The sequence below is a fragment of the Tamandua tetradactyla genome, chromosome 21 (assembly GCF_023851605.1).
Source record: "Tamandua tetradactyla isolate mTamTet1 chromosome 21, mTamTet1.pri, whole genome shotgun sequence".
Taxonomy (NCBI): domain Eukaryota; kingdom Metazoa; phylum Chordata; class Mammalia; order Pilosa; family Myrmecophagidae; genus Tamandua; species Tamandua tetradactyla.
In genome coordinates, this window is record NC_135347.1 from 5346770 (window position 1) to 5366153 (window position 19384).

The following is a 19384-nucleotide window of genomic DNA, read 5'->3' on the forward strand; positions in this document are numbered from 1 at the left end:
CTTAACAAAAACACTTTCTGCATTCTTTACATATTTAAATTACAAAAAAGATCTTGAAACCAATCTTCAAGCCAACACCTACAAAACACAGTTCTTCATATGCAACTATGTGATGATATTGTGAATTACTGATTATATATGTAAAACGGAATGATCAAAATAGGAATGTTTGTGTTTAAAAAAACTTATATTTTGAGTAGTGCATTACCTAATATAACTATGTGGACAGCTTACTCGAACACCACAGAACATGGAACCTTGAGCAGGGCATCAGATTTTGTAGGTTTGCTCAGAGTGATGACTCAATAAATCCCAGAGTGATTTGAACAGTGAATAAAACAGTATTTTCAAAATGCCCTTTGGGGAATGGTGAGAAAGGGGGGTAATTAAACTTCCCCAAGTGGAGAATTCTTGATATTCTCACAAGCAGTGGGGTCAACCAACGTAATAGGCCGAGCCCCCAATCTTGCAGTTTGTTCATATGAAATTTAATCCCACAAAGGATAGGCTAAGCCTACTTAAACTTAGGCCTAAGAGTCACTCCCAGAGAACCTCTTTTGTTGTTCAGATGTGGCTTCTCTCAGCCACACGACAAGCAAACTCACTGTCCTCCCCTGTCTACGTGGGACATGACTCCCAGGGGTGTGGATCTTCCTGGCAACGTGGGACAGAAATTCTAGAATGAGCTGAGACTCAGCATCAAGGGATTAAGAAAACCTTCTTGACCAAAGCAGATAAGAGTGAAATGAGAAAAAATAAAGTGTCAATGGCTGAGGGATTCCAAACAGAGTCATGAGGTTATCCCGGAAGTTATTCTTAGCATTAAATAGATATCAACTTTTTATTTAAGGTGTAATGGAGAGGCTGGAGGGAACCGCCTGAAAATGTAGAGCTGTGTTCCACTAGCCATTATTCCTGAAGATTTTATAATGATATAGCTTTTGCAATGTGACTGTGTGATTGTGAAATGCTTGTGTCTGATGCACCTTTTATGTACCTTACTGACAGATGAGTAAAACATATGGATTAAAAATAAATAAATAATAGGGAGAACAAATGTTAAAATAAATTTAGTAGATTGAAATGCCAGTGATCAATGAAACAGAGGGGTAAAGGGTATGGTATGTATGAACTTTTTTCTGTTTTCTCTGTATTTCTTTTTCTGAATTGATGCAAAAGTTCTAAGAAATGATCATGATGATGAATATACAACTATGTGAAGATATTGTGAGTTACTGATTATATATCAAGAATGGAATGATCATATGGTAAGAATGCTTGTGCTTGTATGCTGTTAGGTTTAATAAATAAGTTAATTAATTAAAAATACACAATTCTTCTTTTCTTTTTTGTGAAAAATAACATATATACAAAAAAGCAATAAATTCCAAAGCACATCACAAGAATTAGTTGTAGAATAGACTTCAGAGTTTGGTACGGGTTACAATTCCACAATTTTAGGTTTTTACTTGTAGCTGCTCTAAGATACTGGAGACTAAATGAAATAATATAATGATTCAGCATAATTCCACACATTAATTGTTATAGCTACAAACACTAAAGTCTAATGCACTCAAACTTTTGCTTTGTTCCCTAATTAGTAATTCTAGTTCTGTTGTTTTTACCAACAGTGTATCTTAAATCCTAGCGTATAAAAAGCAGGATGGATTATACCTCTGTTTTCTTGTGCCTGGTCATCGTTCACCCACTGCCATCAGGCTTCAGCCACCACCTCTCCCAGACACTGTTCCAGCAAGAGGTCCCCAGGACCTGCGAAACCTTGGGTCCAATAAGCACTGTCCATCCCCCCCTTACGAAAGCCCTCAGCTGCAGCTGACATTTCCCTTCTGGAAAAGCATCTCCTGCCCTTTCTCTTCCAGCCTCAATACCCCTGATTTTCCTTCTCCCTTTGGATACTGTGCTGGAACTTCTTTGCTCATCTAAGTTCTGGAACTTTACCCTAGCCTCTTGCCTTCCCCTCTTTACTGACTCTGCAAGCCCTTTCTGAAAAATGAGAATCAACTTTTATGCTTTTCATCTACGGGCTGAATTGATCTGTAGGTCCATATTTCTAGACCAAACCTCCACCTACCCATTATGAGCTCCAGAATCAAACAGCCACACTTACCATGGAAAACTCGGTAGGTCCCCAAGTAAAATCTCTCTGCCCACATGTGCTCCAGGTTTTACTGGGTTACCAGCATCCACATCCTCAGGATCCAGCCTGGCCACCTCACATTTATGGGCCCTGGAAATTCTTACATTCATCCCATCCCTTCCTTTTCCATGCCCAAGGCTAATGCCTCAGCTCAGGCCTTCATCATCAGCTTCCTGCCCATTTGCAGTGTCATCTTTCTAAAATGTTAAACTGACCCTGTTATTTCCTTCCTTATAAAACCCTCCAATGACTGGCAATGGTGGGTCAGCGGCAGAGTTCTCACCTGCCATGCTGGAGACCCAGGTTCAATTCCCGGTGCCTGCCCATGCAAAAAAACAAAAACCTCTCCAATGACTCTCCCACTGTCTGATGTTAAAGTCCATATTCCCTGGCACGGCTCACCAGGCTAGTGAGCTGGGGTCTCCCCACCTCTTCTCTTTCATTACTTTCTCTAAACTCGAGTCTGTACCCCACACCTCCAGCCCACTGAGTGACTTCATGCCCCAGGGTCGCGGCTCTTCTGATTTTTCTTCTTCTATTGGACAATTCAATCACTCACTATTAATTCAGCAAACTTATACTGAATTCTTACTATGTGACAGGCCCTGCAGTGGAGCAGGGGAGATGGACACTGTCATTGGCTTTAAGAAGAATCAGATATTAAGCTACAGGGACTGGGATCCAATAATAACCTCTGTACGAAGTCACATCTGAGTTTATCTGTGTCCTGTAAATAATGCCCTTACCTACCTCTTCATGACAGGACTATGCCATAATTTGTTGCAAACTAAAATGATTTAGAAGTGACTCCATCCCCCAGCCCCTTGGCTACCCGCCCTGCCTTTTGGTGAATCTGTAAGTTTAAAACGCCTGTTCCCTGAGATGAGATTTCACCCCACATTTTCTCTTTCTTGAATGCACAACCCCAACAAAAATCTAATCAGATTTCAAAAGTCAGCATTCTTAAGCACCTCGACCCCTACGCCAGGCAGGTCACGCTAAGGCAGAGCAGGACCGGCCCTTCTTTCCCAGACCCCAAAGGTTCTTGGCTCAGAATACCAGGAGGCCTCCTGTCTCTTCCCCACCTCACTGAGCCCCCGCTGGATGTACTAAGAATCCCAAAGGACAAGAGCAACACCCTTCCATCTTTCAGTTCTCAGCCAAACAGTGCAAGCCGCAGCAAAAGTTTCTAAGTGTTAAAGGGGAAAACATTCTTTAAAGGTAAATTACTTTGTACACTGGCCAGAGAGACCATAATTTTTTGAAAAGCAACTGTGCAATATTTACCAAAACTTTAAAAGACCTGGCAGTCACTTAGAGACATACAGTTAAAATGGACTGCAGTTAATGTCCTACAGGAATTCTAATAGCGGACATAAAAGGACATCAAGTTCAGCATTAGTGATAGTTGCTAAAAACTGGAAGGAAATGTCAATGACTCTCAGCAGAGTCCTGCACCAAGTATGGTAAATCTACGGTGGGGAAGAGCCTCGTATTTGTAGTTAAAAGGAGGCAGACCCTTCTGTAGCCATACTGACACAGAAAGACGGATGACAACTGAAATTGAAAAGGCACACACTGTCACAGCACAGGAACAACTTCTCTAATAACTTCTCTAAGACTCTGACACATTAAAAATGGGGGCTTGGCCCCAGTCTTGGGGTTTGTTCATATGAAACTTAACCCCACAGGGGATAGGTCAAACCTACTTAAAATTAAGCCTAAGAGTCACCCCCAAGAGAGCCTCTTTTGTTGCTCAGATGTGGCCTCTCTCTCCAGCCAACACAGCAAGCAGACTCACCACCCTTCCCCTGTCTACGTGGGACATGACTACCAGGGGTGTGGATCTTCCTGGCAGTGTGGGACAGAAATCCCAGAATGAGCTGAGATTCAGCAGCAAGGGATTGAGAAAAACTCTAAAATGAGCTGAGACCCAGCATCAAGGGATTGAGAAAACCTTCTAGGCCAAAAGGGGGAAGAGTGAAATGAGACAAAGTGTCAATGGCTGAGAGATTCCAAACAGAGTCGAGAGTTTATCCTGGAAGTTATTCTTATGCATTAAGTAGATATCACCTTGATATCCAAGATGTAATGGAGAGGCTGGAGGGAACTGCCCGAAAATGTAGAGCTGTATTCCAGTAGCCATGTTTCTTGATGATGATTGTATAATGATATAGCTTTCACAATGTGACTGTGTGATTGTGAAAACCTTGTATCTGATGCTCCTTTTATCTACCTTGTCAACAGATGAGAGGAACATATGGAATAAAAATAAATAATAGGGAGAACAAATGCTAAAATAGATTTAGTTTGAAATGCTAGTGATCAATGAAAGGGATCAGTAAGGGGTATGGCCTGTAAAAAAATTTTTTTTTCTGTTTGTTATATTTTTCTGTCGTCTTTTTATTTCTTTTTCTGAATTGATGCTAGTGTTCTGGGAAATGATCATGATGATGAATATGCAACTATGTGATGATATTGTGAAATGCTGAGTGTAAGTGTTGGGATTGTTTGTTTCTTGTAATTTTTTTTAATTAATAAAATTAAAAAATATATATATAAGGAAAAAAAGAAAAAAATATATTGTATACATTCACAAAAAAAAAAAAAATGGGGGCTTGGGACTAGAAACAAGGAAGAAAAGTCATCTCTTTTACTTTAAATTTCCTATCACTGATTATGTGAGAATGTGGATATAAAATTTTTATCACGTAAAACAAACAATCACTAAAGTGAAAAAGGAATTTTAATACTAAAGTGCATATTATTTTACCAGTTTCTTATTTAGGAAACTGAGATTCTATTTTTAAAACTCTGCTTGTCTTTTTAAAGCTAAAATATGACTCACTGTTATATCCTGCACACCCCAATGAGACACACTGCAGGCACTCAGTAAATATCTGTTGAATGAATAAACTTTGTACAATTATACAACCATGGCTCAGCAGGAACAAAGCACCTAATAGCTGCTTCACAAACTTACAAAGGAAAAAAATCACTTGCAGCAGGTCTCTTATCAGCATGGTTACCAATCTAAATGAGTTAGGATTTTATTTAAAAGTAAACTTTTAATAGGAGTTTACTTAAAAGTAAACTTCTAAAGTGTGCACAAACTCTTACCACATAAGCAAATTTCAAATGACAAAGTTCACTAAGAAAAGGGTGCCTTTCAAATCTGTTGAATTTACAACTTGGAGTCGGGCATATTCCTGGTCATAAATACAGATAACAAAAAGATATATAAAAACTTAGGGAGGAAAACACAGATCCTCTAATAGAAAAAAATCAATAATGGGCAATGAACCTTAATTCTGATATATTTAAAAGTGCTTATTTCCACAAGTAATTAACTTTAGCTTCAGCTACTGAGAGCATGGCCCTAACAAGTAGCCTTTTAATGTTCATATCCTAAAAGAATGTCCTGAAAACAGCAGGCTCTCCGTGAGGATTGATACTATTGGGAGAGCTGAAATGCCTGGAAAAATGAAAGACAGCCAAGGTTTTAAGCTTAAGAGACTTGGATAAAACCTCAAGGGAAAAAAAAAAAAGCCTGGAGCAGGTTGCGCAGGTTCAAGTTTAAGTTCAATCTTTTTTTTTTTTTCAAAGAAAGATCCAGAATGTTTAATAAAATGTTAATGCACTGGAAAGGATCATTTATAGAAGTAAAAGCCACTATTTAGTTCAGCTTCCTCTTGATTGCAATTTCCCCACTGGAAGGAAGGTACCTTAACAGAGTCTTGCTTTAAAACGCTTGGATTTAGCAGTCCACTTAATTCTAAAAGCTCACATACTCACTGGACTAGTTTTCTATCACTGTTCTTAATTCTAGTTCTTCCTTTGTGATAGTGATGTAGTCTTCACTATGAAAACACAAGAATCCAAGCAAATTGTCACCAAATAACCAACAATATTCAGAGGGGGGAAAGAGTTTAAACTACTTCTCTATTACATTAATGTACAGTAACTGAAACTTAGCATGTGAGTGGATTAGCAGCAAATAAAATAATCCTTTCAGACTAGCCTAAGCAATCATTCCCAAACCCTACCTGTTTTCACAAGTGAAAATAAGTTCTTCCAAGGTTGCCCATCCTTCTACCAACCCGCCTAGATAAAGATGTTTAAATTCACTGGGGAAACAACCACCTACAGTTCTCCTTACTAAATTTGTTACCCACAGATTCCAAGCTCCTTTCCAGCAGGGAACTTGTTTCACACATCTTGGCGACCACAATCCTTAATACGGCACAGGTGCTCAGTAAGTACCTGATTTTGCCATTTCATGGCACTGCAGAACCAGGAAAAAAAAAAAAAAAGCTTCGGAACCCATCTAAAAACAACTGTGGTTAATAAACAGCTACCAATGATGTTTTTTAAGAAAAATCACTGTATCTTCTACCTGAATGAACCCTCCAGGACTTGGACGCCCATATGAACCTGCTGCGAGACCCCTTCTGGCTGGGCAGAGGGGGCAGAGAGGGCAGCCGCGCCAGAAGCCGACGCAGCCCGTGCTGGGCTCCAGGAGTCGCGCAGGGCGTGGAGAGAAACGCGGGCGCCGAGCCCGACCCGCGCGTCCCCGAAGCTCCCAGCCAGAGGCCGGGAGCCAGTCGGGGAAGGAGAAACCAAGCGCGCTCGGGGAACGCGCGGAATCCCGAGCTCCCAGCCACCGCCCCCGGGAGGGGGGCGCCCGTTTCCCTGACAACCGCGCCGGGGCGCAGCCCTTCCTCCCGGCCGGGGGAGGGGTGGGGAGCGAGGCGAGCCCCTCGACCCCGAAGCGGCGGACGGACGGGCGGGGACTTCTCCGGGAAACCCGGCTCGCGGGGGTCTGCCGGGCCGTGGCCCGCGCCTACCGTATATCCCCGCTCCAGGTCACTCTCCTCGTAGCGAAAGGAAGGGATGTAGACCTCCATTGCCGCGCCAACCACCCGGCGGTGGACGGGCCGAGGGCTGGCGGGGGGTGGGCTCACGGCAGCGGCCATCGCTCCGCCCCCGGCCGGCGCGGCCCGCCCCGCCTCCTCGGCCCGCCTCCCGGCCCCTGCACCCGGCCCGCCAGCCAGACCCCGCTCGGCCGCTCCGACCCCCACCCGCCTCCTCCGCGCTGAGCCCCGCGCCCGCCGCGCTGCAGGGCGGGCCTGGGCCGGGAGGAAGGGTCCAGGGAGGCGAGGGCGCTACGTGCCTCAGTTCCGGGCGCGGAGGGCGGCGGGGATCAGCTGAGCCCGCAGGAGGCGGGGCCTGAGGCCCGTGAGTCTGCAGAGAAGGGGTGTGCGTCCGCGCGCAGGGGCGTCGGGGCTGGGGCGCTCCCGGGCGCGGGGCGCTGCCGCTGCCGCGTGGGGTTCGGGATGCGGCTTGGTGTGCACTTGGCGAGGCCCCGCTCTTCTCACATTGGAAGACGGCGGAGACCAGAAGTCGTGGCGTTTCCGACTTGTTTTGGCTTTGGTTGAATTTTCGTTTTTGTTCTTGGCTGGTCTTAGCAGCAGTGACCCTCCCTACTTGTCCCAAGACTTTCCTCTTTCCCCGCGATTTGAGGGTCATCGTCTCCGTCTGCGGTCATCCGTCGAACCTGAGAACTGTATTGTAATACAGAGCCCGAAGGTCATAAACGCTCCTGCTGCTTGCTCCAGTTCTAAAATGCTGCCCCTACCTGTAAAGGGCTTTTCAACTCTGAGAGAAAATAAAAGACACCAAGAAAAAGAAGCTGAGAAAAAAAAAGAGTGAGGACGAAAACCAGCCCCTCAGACCAGGGCCTAGTAGCCTGAAATTACCTGAAAGATTAAATCTCTCAGGTGTGGAAATTCGGTTATCAAGTTGACTTTTAAACGCTCAGGTTCTTCCCTGAGTTAGAGCAGAGAGCAGAATATAAACTTGAGGTGACTTGTGGGTCACTGAGAAGTGACTTCAGGCAACGAGGCAAAAAGTGACCATCCATGGAAGTGTAGAGTCCGAGTTTCTTGGCCTGTAGGCAAACAGCTGCTCCTTGCTATTTGCCCTTGAAGGTAGGGGGCATTTCCAGCTCGCCAACTCTGGTCTTGAAAAGAAATAATCTCTAAGAACTCGCCTAATGTAGGTCCTACGGAGCGGTCTATATAGTCTCATCTGAGGACCCATCCTCTTAAACCAGCACACATTCACTTCTGAATCTAGGATGTGTCCTCCTGTCAAAACCGCATGCCTTGCATAAGCTGTGCCCTGTGACTGGAGAGCCCTTCCTGTTTTCTTTGACTGGCCAGCAATTCCTGACTTAACTGAACAGCTCAGCAGCTTCCATGCTGAGTTCAGAGCCCAGTTTATAGGTTCCCTTAAGCCTTCGTGCTGACTTATAACATTGTATTGTGTAATATACTTATCTGCCTTGGTTTTATGACAAATACCTTTAAGAAAACAAACTCTTTATCCCGTTTCCGGCATAATGTCCCGCACGTTTTTCTTTAAAGCCTTATATAAACTTTGGAATGCTGTAGGTACTCTGACAGATGCTGCCATGGACTCTTGTCTCATTTAATCTAAAGAATGACTCCATGAAGAAGTGTTATGTGTAGTCCGATGTAATAAGGCATTTAGGGTTAGGAAATAGTGTTCCGGTTTTTTAATTTTAAAGATAATAATAGCTGATGATAGCAGTAAACCCCCTGTGCTGGTTTGAACCTGTTGAGTACCCTAGAAAAAGCCATGTTCTTTAATCCTCATTCAGTATTGCTCGGTGGGATCTTTTTTTATTGTTTCCATGGTGATAGGACCCATCCAACTGTGGGTGGTAACGTGTGATTGGGTGTTTTTCATGGAGAGGTGTCGACACCCATTCAAGGTAGGGTTGCTTCCTGGAGTCCTTTAACAGGGAACCATTTTGGAAAAAGCTTTAGAACCACCGGAACCAACAGAGCCCACACAGCCAGAGACCTCTGGAGATGTAGAAGGAGAACCCTCCCCGGGGATCCTTATAAAATGAGAAGCAAGGAGAGAAAGCTAGCAGATGTTGCCATGTCCCTTCCCAGTTGACAGAGGTGTTTCAGAGGACATCAGCCTTTCTTGAGTAAAGAACCTCTTGTTGTGCCTTAATTTGGGCATTTTCACAGCGAAGTTCACAGTGAACTTGCAACTTAATTCCCTTTTTTAAAGCCATTTTGTTAGTCCCCTTGGGGGAATGGTGAGAAAGAGGGAAAAATTCAACTTCCCCATGTGGAAAAGTCCTGATATTCTCACAAGCAGTGGGGACAACCAAAGCAATAGTCCAATCCCTCAATCTTGGGGTTTGTTCCTATGAAACTTATCCCTACAAATGATAGGCTAAGCCACTTAAAATTAGGCTTAAGAGTCACCCCCAGAGAAGCTCTTTTGTTACTCAGATGTGGCCTGTCTCTCTCAGCCATCATGACAAGCAAACTCACTGCCCTCCCCATTTCTACGTGGGACATGACTACCAGGGTGTAAACCTAACTGGCAAATTGGGACAAAAATACTAGAATCAGCTGGAACTCAGCATAAGGGGTTGAGAAAACCTTCTCGACCAAAAGGGGGAAGAGAGAAATGAGACAAAATAAAGTATCAGTGGCTGAGACATTTCAAACAGAGTCAAGAGGTTATCCTAGAGGTTATTCTTATGCATTATATAGATATCACCTTTTTTTTTTTTTAAAGGAAAGACAGAGAGAAGGAAGGAAGGATAGAAGGAAGGAAGAAAGGGAAACATCTTTAAACATTTTCTTGTTTTATTGTATTTTGTTTTTCCGTTTTTTTGTTACATGGGCTGGGGCCGGGAATCGAACCGAGGTCCTCCGGCATAGCAGGCAAGCACTTTGCCCGCTGAGCCACCGCGGCCCGCCCGATATCACCTTTTTAGTTAAGGTGTAATGGAGAGGCGGGAGGGAAGTGCCTGAAAATGTAGAGTTGTGTTCTAGTAGCCATGTTTTTTGAAGATGATTGTATAATGATCCAGCTTTCACATTGTGACTGTGACTGTGAAAACCTTGTGTCTAATGCTCCTTTTATCTACCTTATAGACCAATGAGTAAAACATATGGATTAAAAATAAATAATAGGGGGAACAAATGTTAAAATAAATTTAGTAGATTGAAATGCTAGTGATCATGAATGGGAGGGGTAAGAGGTATGGTATGTATGAATTTTTTTTCTTTTTCTTTTTCTTTTTCTGAATTGATGAAATTCAGGAAAATTCCAGGAGATGATCATGATGATGACTATTACAACAATGTGACGATATTGTGAGTTATTGATTATATACCAAGAATGATCACATGGTAAGAATGTTTGTGTTTGTATGTTGTTATGTTAAGAAAAAATTTTTAATTTAAAAAAAGCCATTTTGTTTCTGGTATATTGCATTCTGGCAGCTTTAACAAACTAAAATGCCCCCCCTTCAAATTTTTTTTTTTTCAGTATTACTGGAAACAGGCTATTAAAGTCCCAAGGTTAATGTAACCTAGGATTATGTGGTCATGAAATCCTTGAGCCACAGATTGCTGATTAAGCTTTTAATATGATTTTTACCCTATTCCTCCACAACAGCAAGCCAGGAGTCTCACATATATATTTTTGTACTAGTAAGGCTCACCCATTTTACTCATTACACGTAAAGATAGGAATGGATGGGTCCATGATGATCTAACAAATGGTCCAAATGAAACTAATTGGCTGTATTCCATGAGTAGCTATGTATAATTTGCTTTTGCCTTGGTGAAAATATATACAAGCCATTAATGTGTGTTGTGTCCTTGAAGGTACATTAATCCAGCCAGACATGGTATTGTTATAATTTCCATTATTACAAATGATATTATTGAGGCTCAGAGAAGATACATAACTATGAATTATGAGCTAATTAGAAGAGCTTTCCTAACCAAGATATGTGAAGAACCAAAACATCCTCCAACCACTAAAAAAGGAGAGAAAAGAGCAGCACCAAAGTATGAGAGAATGGAAATATCTTACTCTAGTTTTCCAACACATCTTTTAGTCTACTTGTAAAACCTGTGACAGCTGAGCTAAATATTTTTCCTGGAACATTAGTAAAAAATATGTGGTAAATATGCAAAGATAAGACATCGAACAATTTAGTATCTGTAACTAAAAGCAAATGGTCTACAAAAGCATGAGAATAAAATTCTGCTGGAATCTAGGTATAAAATTCTTACACTAAAAATAGCAAATTAGGCGGGCCATGGTGGTTCAGCAGACAGAGTTCTCGCCTGCCATGTTGGAGACCCAGGTTCGATTCCCAATGCCTGCCCAGGCAAAAAAAAAAAAGCACATTTACTCATATTGGGTAGAAATATATTCCAGAAAATTGAATGACAAACTGTTTTAGGTGCCAATCCAAAACAATCTATAATGTATTATACATTCAACATTCAAAATTATAAGAATTACATATTATGGTCAACTAAGATTTACTCCAGAAATGTAAAGATGGTTAAACATTAGGAAATCTGTTGTATTTATCAACATTGTCAGATTAGAAAAGAAAAAGATATGTCAATGGATGGTGAAAAAAATTTTTTTAATAAAACAGAATACCTATTCCTAATAATTCTAAAGTGGCTAGAGATAGCCAAAAATACCTTTAATCTGATAAAATACCATATTCAACTTCATACAAGGAAGCATCATAATCAAGTTAGCAACTTTACCACAACTGATGTTTGACATTTTGCTGGAGGCCCTAGCCAGTGCAATAAGATAAGTAAAAGAAATAGAAAGTATAAATGTTGCATAGGAAGAAAAACTAACATTATTTGTAAATGAAATGATCATCTACATAGAACAGATCAATCTACATAGAACAGGTGAAATGATCATCTACATAGAACAGAATTAACTGAAAATTATTAGAATAAAAGTTTTCTAAACTTCCAGATACTAAATCAACTTTAAAAATCAAAAGATTTCACATACAATAGTGTTCTATATACCAACAATAGCTAATTTCAAATATAAATAGGGAAAATAAAAAGATTTCATTAAATTATAAAATATCTAAGGATGCGCTTAATAAGAAACATGTAAGGATGAACATTTTAAAATGTTACTAAAAGACGTAAAAGAAGACCTGAGAGTACATCATGTTCCTGAGTGGGAAGAATCAATATTTTAAAGATAAAAGTTTTTTACCAAAATAATTTATAAGGCTAATACAATCAAAGCCCCATCAAGCTAAGGAAGGTGACAAGCCGGTTCTAAAATTCATTTGAAAAACAAATGTGCAATAATATTCAGGACAATTTTGTATAGGAACTAAAATGGATGAAGGGATAACTCACCTTACAGAATATCAAAACATTCTAAATAAAGCCATTTGTGATCCAGGAGTAGAACGTGACTAAAAATGACCAAGGGAACCACAGTCTTGAATATATGGAAGAAAAGTAAAATAAGGTTCCTACCTCACACCACAGAAAAGACAGTTCCATATATAGTATAAAAAAAAAGTGAAAAAAATCAAAGCCATAAAATATGAGTATTTTTAGAACCTTAAGGTAGGAGAGTCTTATTTAATGGGATACAGAAGGACAAAGACATTAAGAGAAGGATTATATTTTAGACTAGATGAGGTTTAAAATGTAAATCCTGGGCACATCTGTCTCAATAGGGCCAGGGGTCCCGGGCCCAGGCACCGGGGTGGGGCGCGGCCTTCGGATCCTGCGGGGCAGAGGCCGCGGCCCGCTCCAGGGAGACCCGCCCTCCTGCCGCTCGGGGTCATGGGGACGGTCCGGGGAAGGCGCGTCCCAAGCCCCCGCGGTCGGTTCGGGGCCCGCGAACCCCGCCGGCGGGAGTGGGAGGTGAGCAGGCCGCGGGACCGAGCCCTGCGCGCCGGTGCTGGGCGGCCGCGCGGGGTGGCGGCACCTCCCGGGAAGGACGCGGCGGGTCCGGGTTTGCGGCTCGCGAGGCCTCGCCCGGCACGGGGCAGCGGGGCTGGCTGTCGGCTTCCCCCCCACCCCCACCCCCACCCCGGCACCCCGGTTTCCGCGCCAGGAACCGGCAGCCCGCCGCGCTTTCGCTCTCACGCTTTGCCTTGGGCGGTTTTTCCCACCCCGGGGTTTAGTCACTGACTGAACAATAGTCATTCTGCCAGCATTTACTGAGCGCCGACTGTATCCTCAGAACTGTTCTAGTGCTGGGGCCGCGCCCTTGCCTGCGGGGACCTTCACGTAAGAACCCAAGGGACTGGCGACGAGCCTGTGGCCTCCCTCGTTTCACAACCGCTGGGCACGCGCGCCGGGGACACCGCAGGACGCTCACTGCCCTGCTCCTAAGACGGGCGCCCCGAAGGGCCCAGCCCCTAGGAGGCCATCGTTATCTGAGGACGTGGCCTTGTGCTTCTCGACGACAGAGCGGACTTGTCAGGTTCCCGGGCAGCAGGCGCTCTCCCGGGACGAGATGCTGGAGAACCGCGGGAACGTGGCCTAAACTGGGCCCTCGCCAAACCGGCCCCGACAACCCTCTAGGAACAAGGGGAGGAGCCGGGGCCTGGATTCTGCCGGTGGCTGAGGAGGGAGGGACCAAGGCCAGCCCTGCCCAGTTTTCCGGGTGGCGGCTGGGCCCGGAGTCTTCTCGGAAAGGGAGGGCTATAAGCCAGAGGGGTCACAGGCACGGATTTGCGGCGCCTCCCCCGGGATGACCCCGCGTAACCTGAAGGTAAAGGCAGTCCGGAGGCCCAGGCGAATGGGCGACTCTTCAGCACCCACCTTCTCCCCGCACCCGCAACCCGGAGCAGGGCCTGAGCACGCCCGGCAGGCTCAGCGGTGCAGGGCGGCCGGGCCAAGCTGCGGGTCTGAGCACCGCCGGTGGCACGGCTGCCCTGGACACAGAGGTGGGAGAGTGTACCGCAAGGCCTTCGAGTACAATCCACTCCTGCCCAGGCACCGGATCACGCCCACGGGGGCCAGGCCCTACCAGTGCACCGAGTGTGGGCAAGCCTTCAAGCAGAGCTCGATCCTGCTGAGGCCCCAGCTTATCCCCACCAAGAAGTCCTTCTAGTGCAGCGAATGCGCACAGACCTTCCCGCACCACCAATCCACACCCGGGAGGAGTCCTTCGTGTGCGGTTCCTGCGGGAAGGCCTTCAGCCGCAGCTCCCAGCCACTGCAGCCCCAGAAATTGCACACGCGCCAGGAGGCCTACGAATGCAGTGAGTGCAGGAAGGCCTTTTGCTGCAGGTTCACCCTTCAGGGGCACTGCAGCTTTCACAGCAGCAGCAGCAGCGAGAAGCCCTACAAGTGCCTGCAGTGCGTACAGCACTTCATCCACAGGCCCTCGCTGGTGAAGCACCACAAGCCTGGGAGACCCCCAAAGGGGCAAGTCCTAGACGAGTGTGCCGTGTGCCAGAAACCTTTCAAACACAGCTTCCTGGTCCTGCTGTACCAGAGGCTGCACATGGGGGAGAAGCCACTGGCGTGTCAGGGATGCGGCAAAGCTTTCGGTCCCAAGTACATCCTCACTCTGCCCCCCGACAATCCACACCAAGAGAAGCCAATGGAATTGAGACCTGCGCCCTCAGCGAGCACTACCAGCTCCACCCTGGTGAAAAAACGTTCAGCAAAGCCTGCCGCCGGCTGTCTCTGCCCTGATCCAGCACCAGAAAGGGCACAGCCCTGAGGGCAGGAGGGCGCCCCTGGGCTCCCCATTGACATGACGCCCTGGCAGAGAATCCACCAGGAGAGCGCACCCCATCCAAAGGGCTCAGGATGCAGCGCGGGGATGCACTCTGCACGGAAGTCCAGGGGCGGTGTGGCCCAGGACGTTCTCTCAGGCTGGTGGCAGGGGACCCGTGGCCTGATGGAAGGACCTTGTGGAAGGCTGCGCCCAGAGCCGCTTCCGTCCCAAACCCGAGCGCGAGAAGGAGCAAAGCTGAGCCAGGACGCACACGGCAGTCCACGTTTCTGAGCTCAGCTCAGCCACCCTGGAGGCTCCCCTACACCAGAGGGGGTGGACTGAGCGTGGGTTTTGTCTTCTTCACACACATCTGTTTTGCCTAATATTGACTTGTGGTGTTTTATTGTTGTTGTTGTTGTTGTTGTTCATTTGCTTGTTTTTAAGATTGGTCAAGAAGACAGACCCTTCTGAAAGGAAGAGGAACAGAAGTGGCAAACCATTCTGGGTCCAGCACCCCAGTGGAGGTGGGGGCAGGGTGTGTAGGGGTTCGGAGATAGAACCCCGCAGCCCCTCAGATGCAGCGCACTGCGGAGGTAGGAGGTCACGGTGACACAGGGTGGGGGTGGGGGATTGTAAACCAGCTGAGTGCCAGGTGAGCTGGTGGTGGTGACCCTGGCGCCAGGCCTGCCTAAGCTCCCTGTGGCCCTGGCTAAGCAGGGCAGCACCGCAGGGGCCCCCGGAGGGCAGGGCGGGTGGACAGAAGCGCACTCAGACCTGGGATGTTGTGGCCCTGGACCTGTGACCTGGGATAAGACTCCTCCATATAGGCCCCCCCCCATGGGGCCCCTGCCCTTGCGCTCCCATCCTCCCCCACCCCACCTGCGCCCGGCTCCTTGCTCTGGACCAGGAAGGGGTCTGAGCATCCTTCAGTGAACTCAAGCTGTGAGGTGTTTGGCCTGTGGGTGGCCCTGAAGACTCCTCCCCCACATAGTTTTAGGGAGAAGCCCCCTGAGGGCCCGCTGGGGGGCCAGGGAGACTTGGCAACCTCTCCTTCCCATCAGGACCTCCTCTTCTGGCAGTGCAGGAGTAAGGAAAGATTCTACTGCAGCTCAAGTTTTCTGTGAAACTTGTACCAGAAAGGAAGCTGCCCGGCATGTAGCCAAAGGGCTGCCCGGCATGTAGCCAAGGGCCTGGTCTGCTTTATTTTTAAATTAATGTTTTTTTCCCCTCTAAGTAGAGAATTATTGTATAACATTTATAAAATGAAACTTATAAAAAAGAAATTTTAAAAATTCCACCTTTCCATTTCTCCAAGGATAACTGCTGTTGATGTTTGGGTGTATTTTCTTAATCTCTTTCTAATGTACATGTACAGAAAATTATTTTACAGAATCAAGGTTATATTTTGCCTAAAAATTTGTACCTTGGGTGGTGCAACGGTGAATCAGTGGCAGAATCCTCGCCTGCCATGCCGGAGACCCGGGTTCGATTCCCAGAGCCTGTACATGCCAAAAAAAAAAAAAGTTGTACCTTATGATCAGATACCAAGCCCTGTAGGTCTATGGCTTTATGTGATCTTTGTACTGTGGGACTGCAGGCTCACAGGCTCACCTGGACATGTATCCGTGGGGATTTCCTTGGGATTAGAACTGGGCTTCCCAGGTCAAGGGAGTGGGGGGGGGGGGGGTGCTTTTAATCAACTCATTAATCATGAGAAATGGCAGTTTGTTTTAATTTGCATTTCTCAACCTTTTGATGAGTGAATTCCCTGTAAATGTCCTGTGCCCATTTTTATTGAGTTTGTAAGAACTCTTTATATGTTGAGGATTCTAATCTCTTTTCCCTAACATCTATTTCCTCAATTGTGATAGGAGTCAAAGCTGTTGGGGGTGGGGGGGAATGGAAAGGAAATTGCATCTTGGAATTGAAGAAATTGTATTTTACAAATATTAAAAAAAAAAAAAGTCTGGAAAGCGTAGTCTGTGTGCCAAGGAAAAAACATGGATTGTAATGTGGCAAAAGTCTCTGCCACATAGGTGAACAGAACTAAATGGGTGAGATCCTGAACTTCAAATATGAGAAAGCAATTGACATCCCTGGAGCTGCCCCTCATCATCAACAGCAACCAGCTTCTTATTAGGAAAGCAGTCTCAGGCCCATTCCAAACCGACTGAAATTAATCTGCATTTGTAGGCACACATTTACATTTGAGAGGCACTGCTCTTGCCAATTCAAAATTGTCTCCAAACACTTTAATCTTGTGGTAACTTTAAGGCAATGGAAATAAAAAGGCAGATTCAATTAAAATTTGTTCTGCATTTTCACACACAGCCCCTCAAATTTATCAGCAAGTAAAGTCATTATTACATGACATGATAATACTTTCAAATTCAGATTGATTGGTTCTTGTATACTTCTAATATGCCAAGTCCCAATAATTATTTTTTTTTTAAAAAGTAAACCAAAGACCAAATAAAGTTAACAAACATTCAATAACTAGGAAAATTTTTTGCAATATGTCTAACAAAGAATTCATATCTATCTTGGATATAAAGAATGAGTGCAAGAGACAGAGAAAGCCATGGATAAGCAAGAAGCTGAAATAAACAAAACCTAGAAGAGAACAGAGTCCAGCAGATGCTACCAAGTGCCTTGCCATGTGGCAGAGAACCTAGTTATTGCCTGCAGCTGGTCTTAAGGAAGAAAGCATTACCTTGATCCTGTCTTGATTAGACAGTTTTTCAGACTCAAAACTGGATACTTGGGTATATTAGAAGACATGGATAGCCTCACCATCTTCACAGAATTCTCTCTCAATCTCCCAGGAATTCCAAGTCTTGCAAGACTAGAAGCCTTTCACACCAAACCAATGCTGATGTGAATATTTTCAGCCATTCTAACTGCTCCTTTGCACTCATTCCCTCTCAACTTAAATGAAATAGCCAGAAAGTTCTACACCCATCCACTTCATTTTTCTCTGTTTTTTCTTCTCCTCCCCTCTAACAAGCAGAAAACAGCTACAGAAAACAGACCCTTGTCCCTCAGCACCCCTTAAGATTAAGAGATGAGAATTCTCTGAAGGAGACAGGGTAGCATAAGGAGAGAGGGGAGAAGAAGAAAAAAGAAAAAAAAAAAAAGAAATGGATCCCTTATGCCAGGACCATTAAACAAGACAAGGAAAGCCCATATCTCCAGTGTACACCCTGCCCAGAGGCTACCCACTTGCTCTTCAACTCAGTCTTTATCATCTATCTTTCCTTCTGGTTTCATGCATGCCCCCATTCTCTCTCCCTGTATCATTCTCACATTCAGCTTTATTCAGTGTACTTACATTATTGTGCCACAATCAGGTAGTATTACACTCTCCATTTCTGAATTTTTACAGTCAGTCCTGTTGTACAACTTTATCCCTTCAGCACCAACTACCCAGTCTCTACCCTATTTCTACCTACTGATAACCTGTGTTCTTAACTGAAATTCTCCAAATTCACTCATTAACGTTGGTTCACATCAGTGAGACCATACGGTGTCTGTCCTTTTTTTATGGCTAATTTCACTCAGCATAATGTCTTCAAGATACATCCAGGTTGTTACATGCTTCATGACTTGGCAATTGTAAATAACGCTGTTCTAAACATAGGTGTGCAAATGTCTGTTTGTGTCCTTGCCCTCATGTCCTCTGTATAGATACTTAGCAATGGGATTGCTGGATCATATGGCGATTCTTTACTTAGCTTCCTGGGGAACCGCCAATCTGCCTTCCACAGCAATTGTACCATTTTACATTCCCACCAACAGTGGATAAGTGTGCCTCTTTCTCCACATCCTCTCCAGCCCTTATCATTTTCTGTTTATTGATAATAACCATTCTAGTGGGTGTGAGATAATATCTCATTGTGGTTTTGATTTGCATTTCCCTAATAGCCAGTGAAGTTGAACATCTTTTCATGTGCCTTTTAACTATTTGTATTTGCTCTTCTGAGAACTGTCTGTTCATGTCTTTTGTCCATTTTTCAACTGAGTTGTTTCTCTTTTTTTTTGTAGAGTTGAAGAATTTCTTTATATATTCTGGAGACTAAACCTTTATCTGATACGTGGTTTCCAAATGTTGCCTCCCATTGCATTGGATGTCTTTATTTTCTTGACAAAGCTCTTTGATGCACAAAAGTGTTTAATTTTGAGGACTTCCCATTTATCTATTTCTTTCTTCAATGCTTGTGCTTTGGGTATAAGATCTAGAAAACTGCCTCCTATTACAAGTTTTATCAGCTATTTCCCTACATTTTTTTCTAAAAGTATTATGGTCTTACCTCTAATATCTAGGTCTTTAACCCATTTTGAGTTAACTTTTTATAGGGGGTGAGATATGAATCCTCTCATTCTTTTGCATATGGATATTCATTTCTGTAAGTACCATTCCCAGGTGGGTTGGCTTGATTGCCTTATCAAAGATCAATTGTCCATAGATGAGAGGGTCTATATGTGAACACTCTATTCTATTCCATTGGTCAGTATATCTATCTTTATGTCAGTACTATTATCATTTTTACCACTGTATCTTCATAATATGCCTTAAAGTCAGGTAATATGAGACCTCTCACTTCAGATTTTCTTTCTCAAGATATTT

The 19384-nt window shown here is 44.5% G+C and overlaps 1 protein-coding gene and 1 pseudogene across 6 annotated transcripts in view; one reads left to right on the forward strand and one right to left on the reverse strand.

The window, feature by feature from the left end:
• The window catches only part of SNX24 (sorting nexin 24), a 241763-nt gene extending 234326 nt beyond the window's left edge, over positions 1-7437 (reverse strand). For 3 of the 6 annotated variants that reach the window (XM_077138812.1, XM_077138813.1, XM_077138814.1), the window contains exon 1: positions 7006-7112. In XM_077138812.1, coding sequence (XP_076994927.1) covers positions 7006-7065 — 60 coding nt within the window. In that variant the 5' untranslated portion in view covers positions 7066-7112. Of the gene's footprint in view, positions 1-6554; positions 6645-7005; positions 7113-7331 lie in introns of those variants that run through there. The other 3 variants (XM_077138818.1, XM_077138816.1, XM_077138815.1) reach the window with 3 other exon arrangements.
• A 5832-nt stretch (positions 7438-13269) lies between these two features.
• On the forward strand, positions 13270-16429 carry LOC143665433 (zinc finger protein 711-like; annotated as a pseudogene).
• Positions 16430-19384: the final 2955 nt, after the last annotated feature.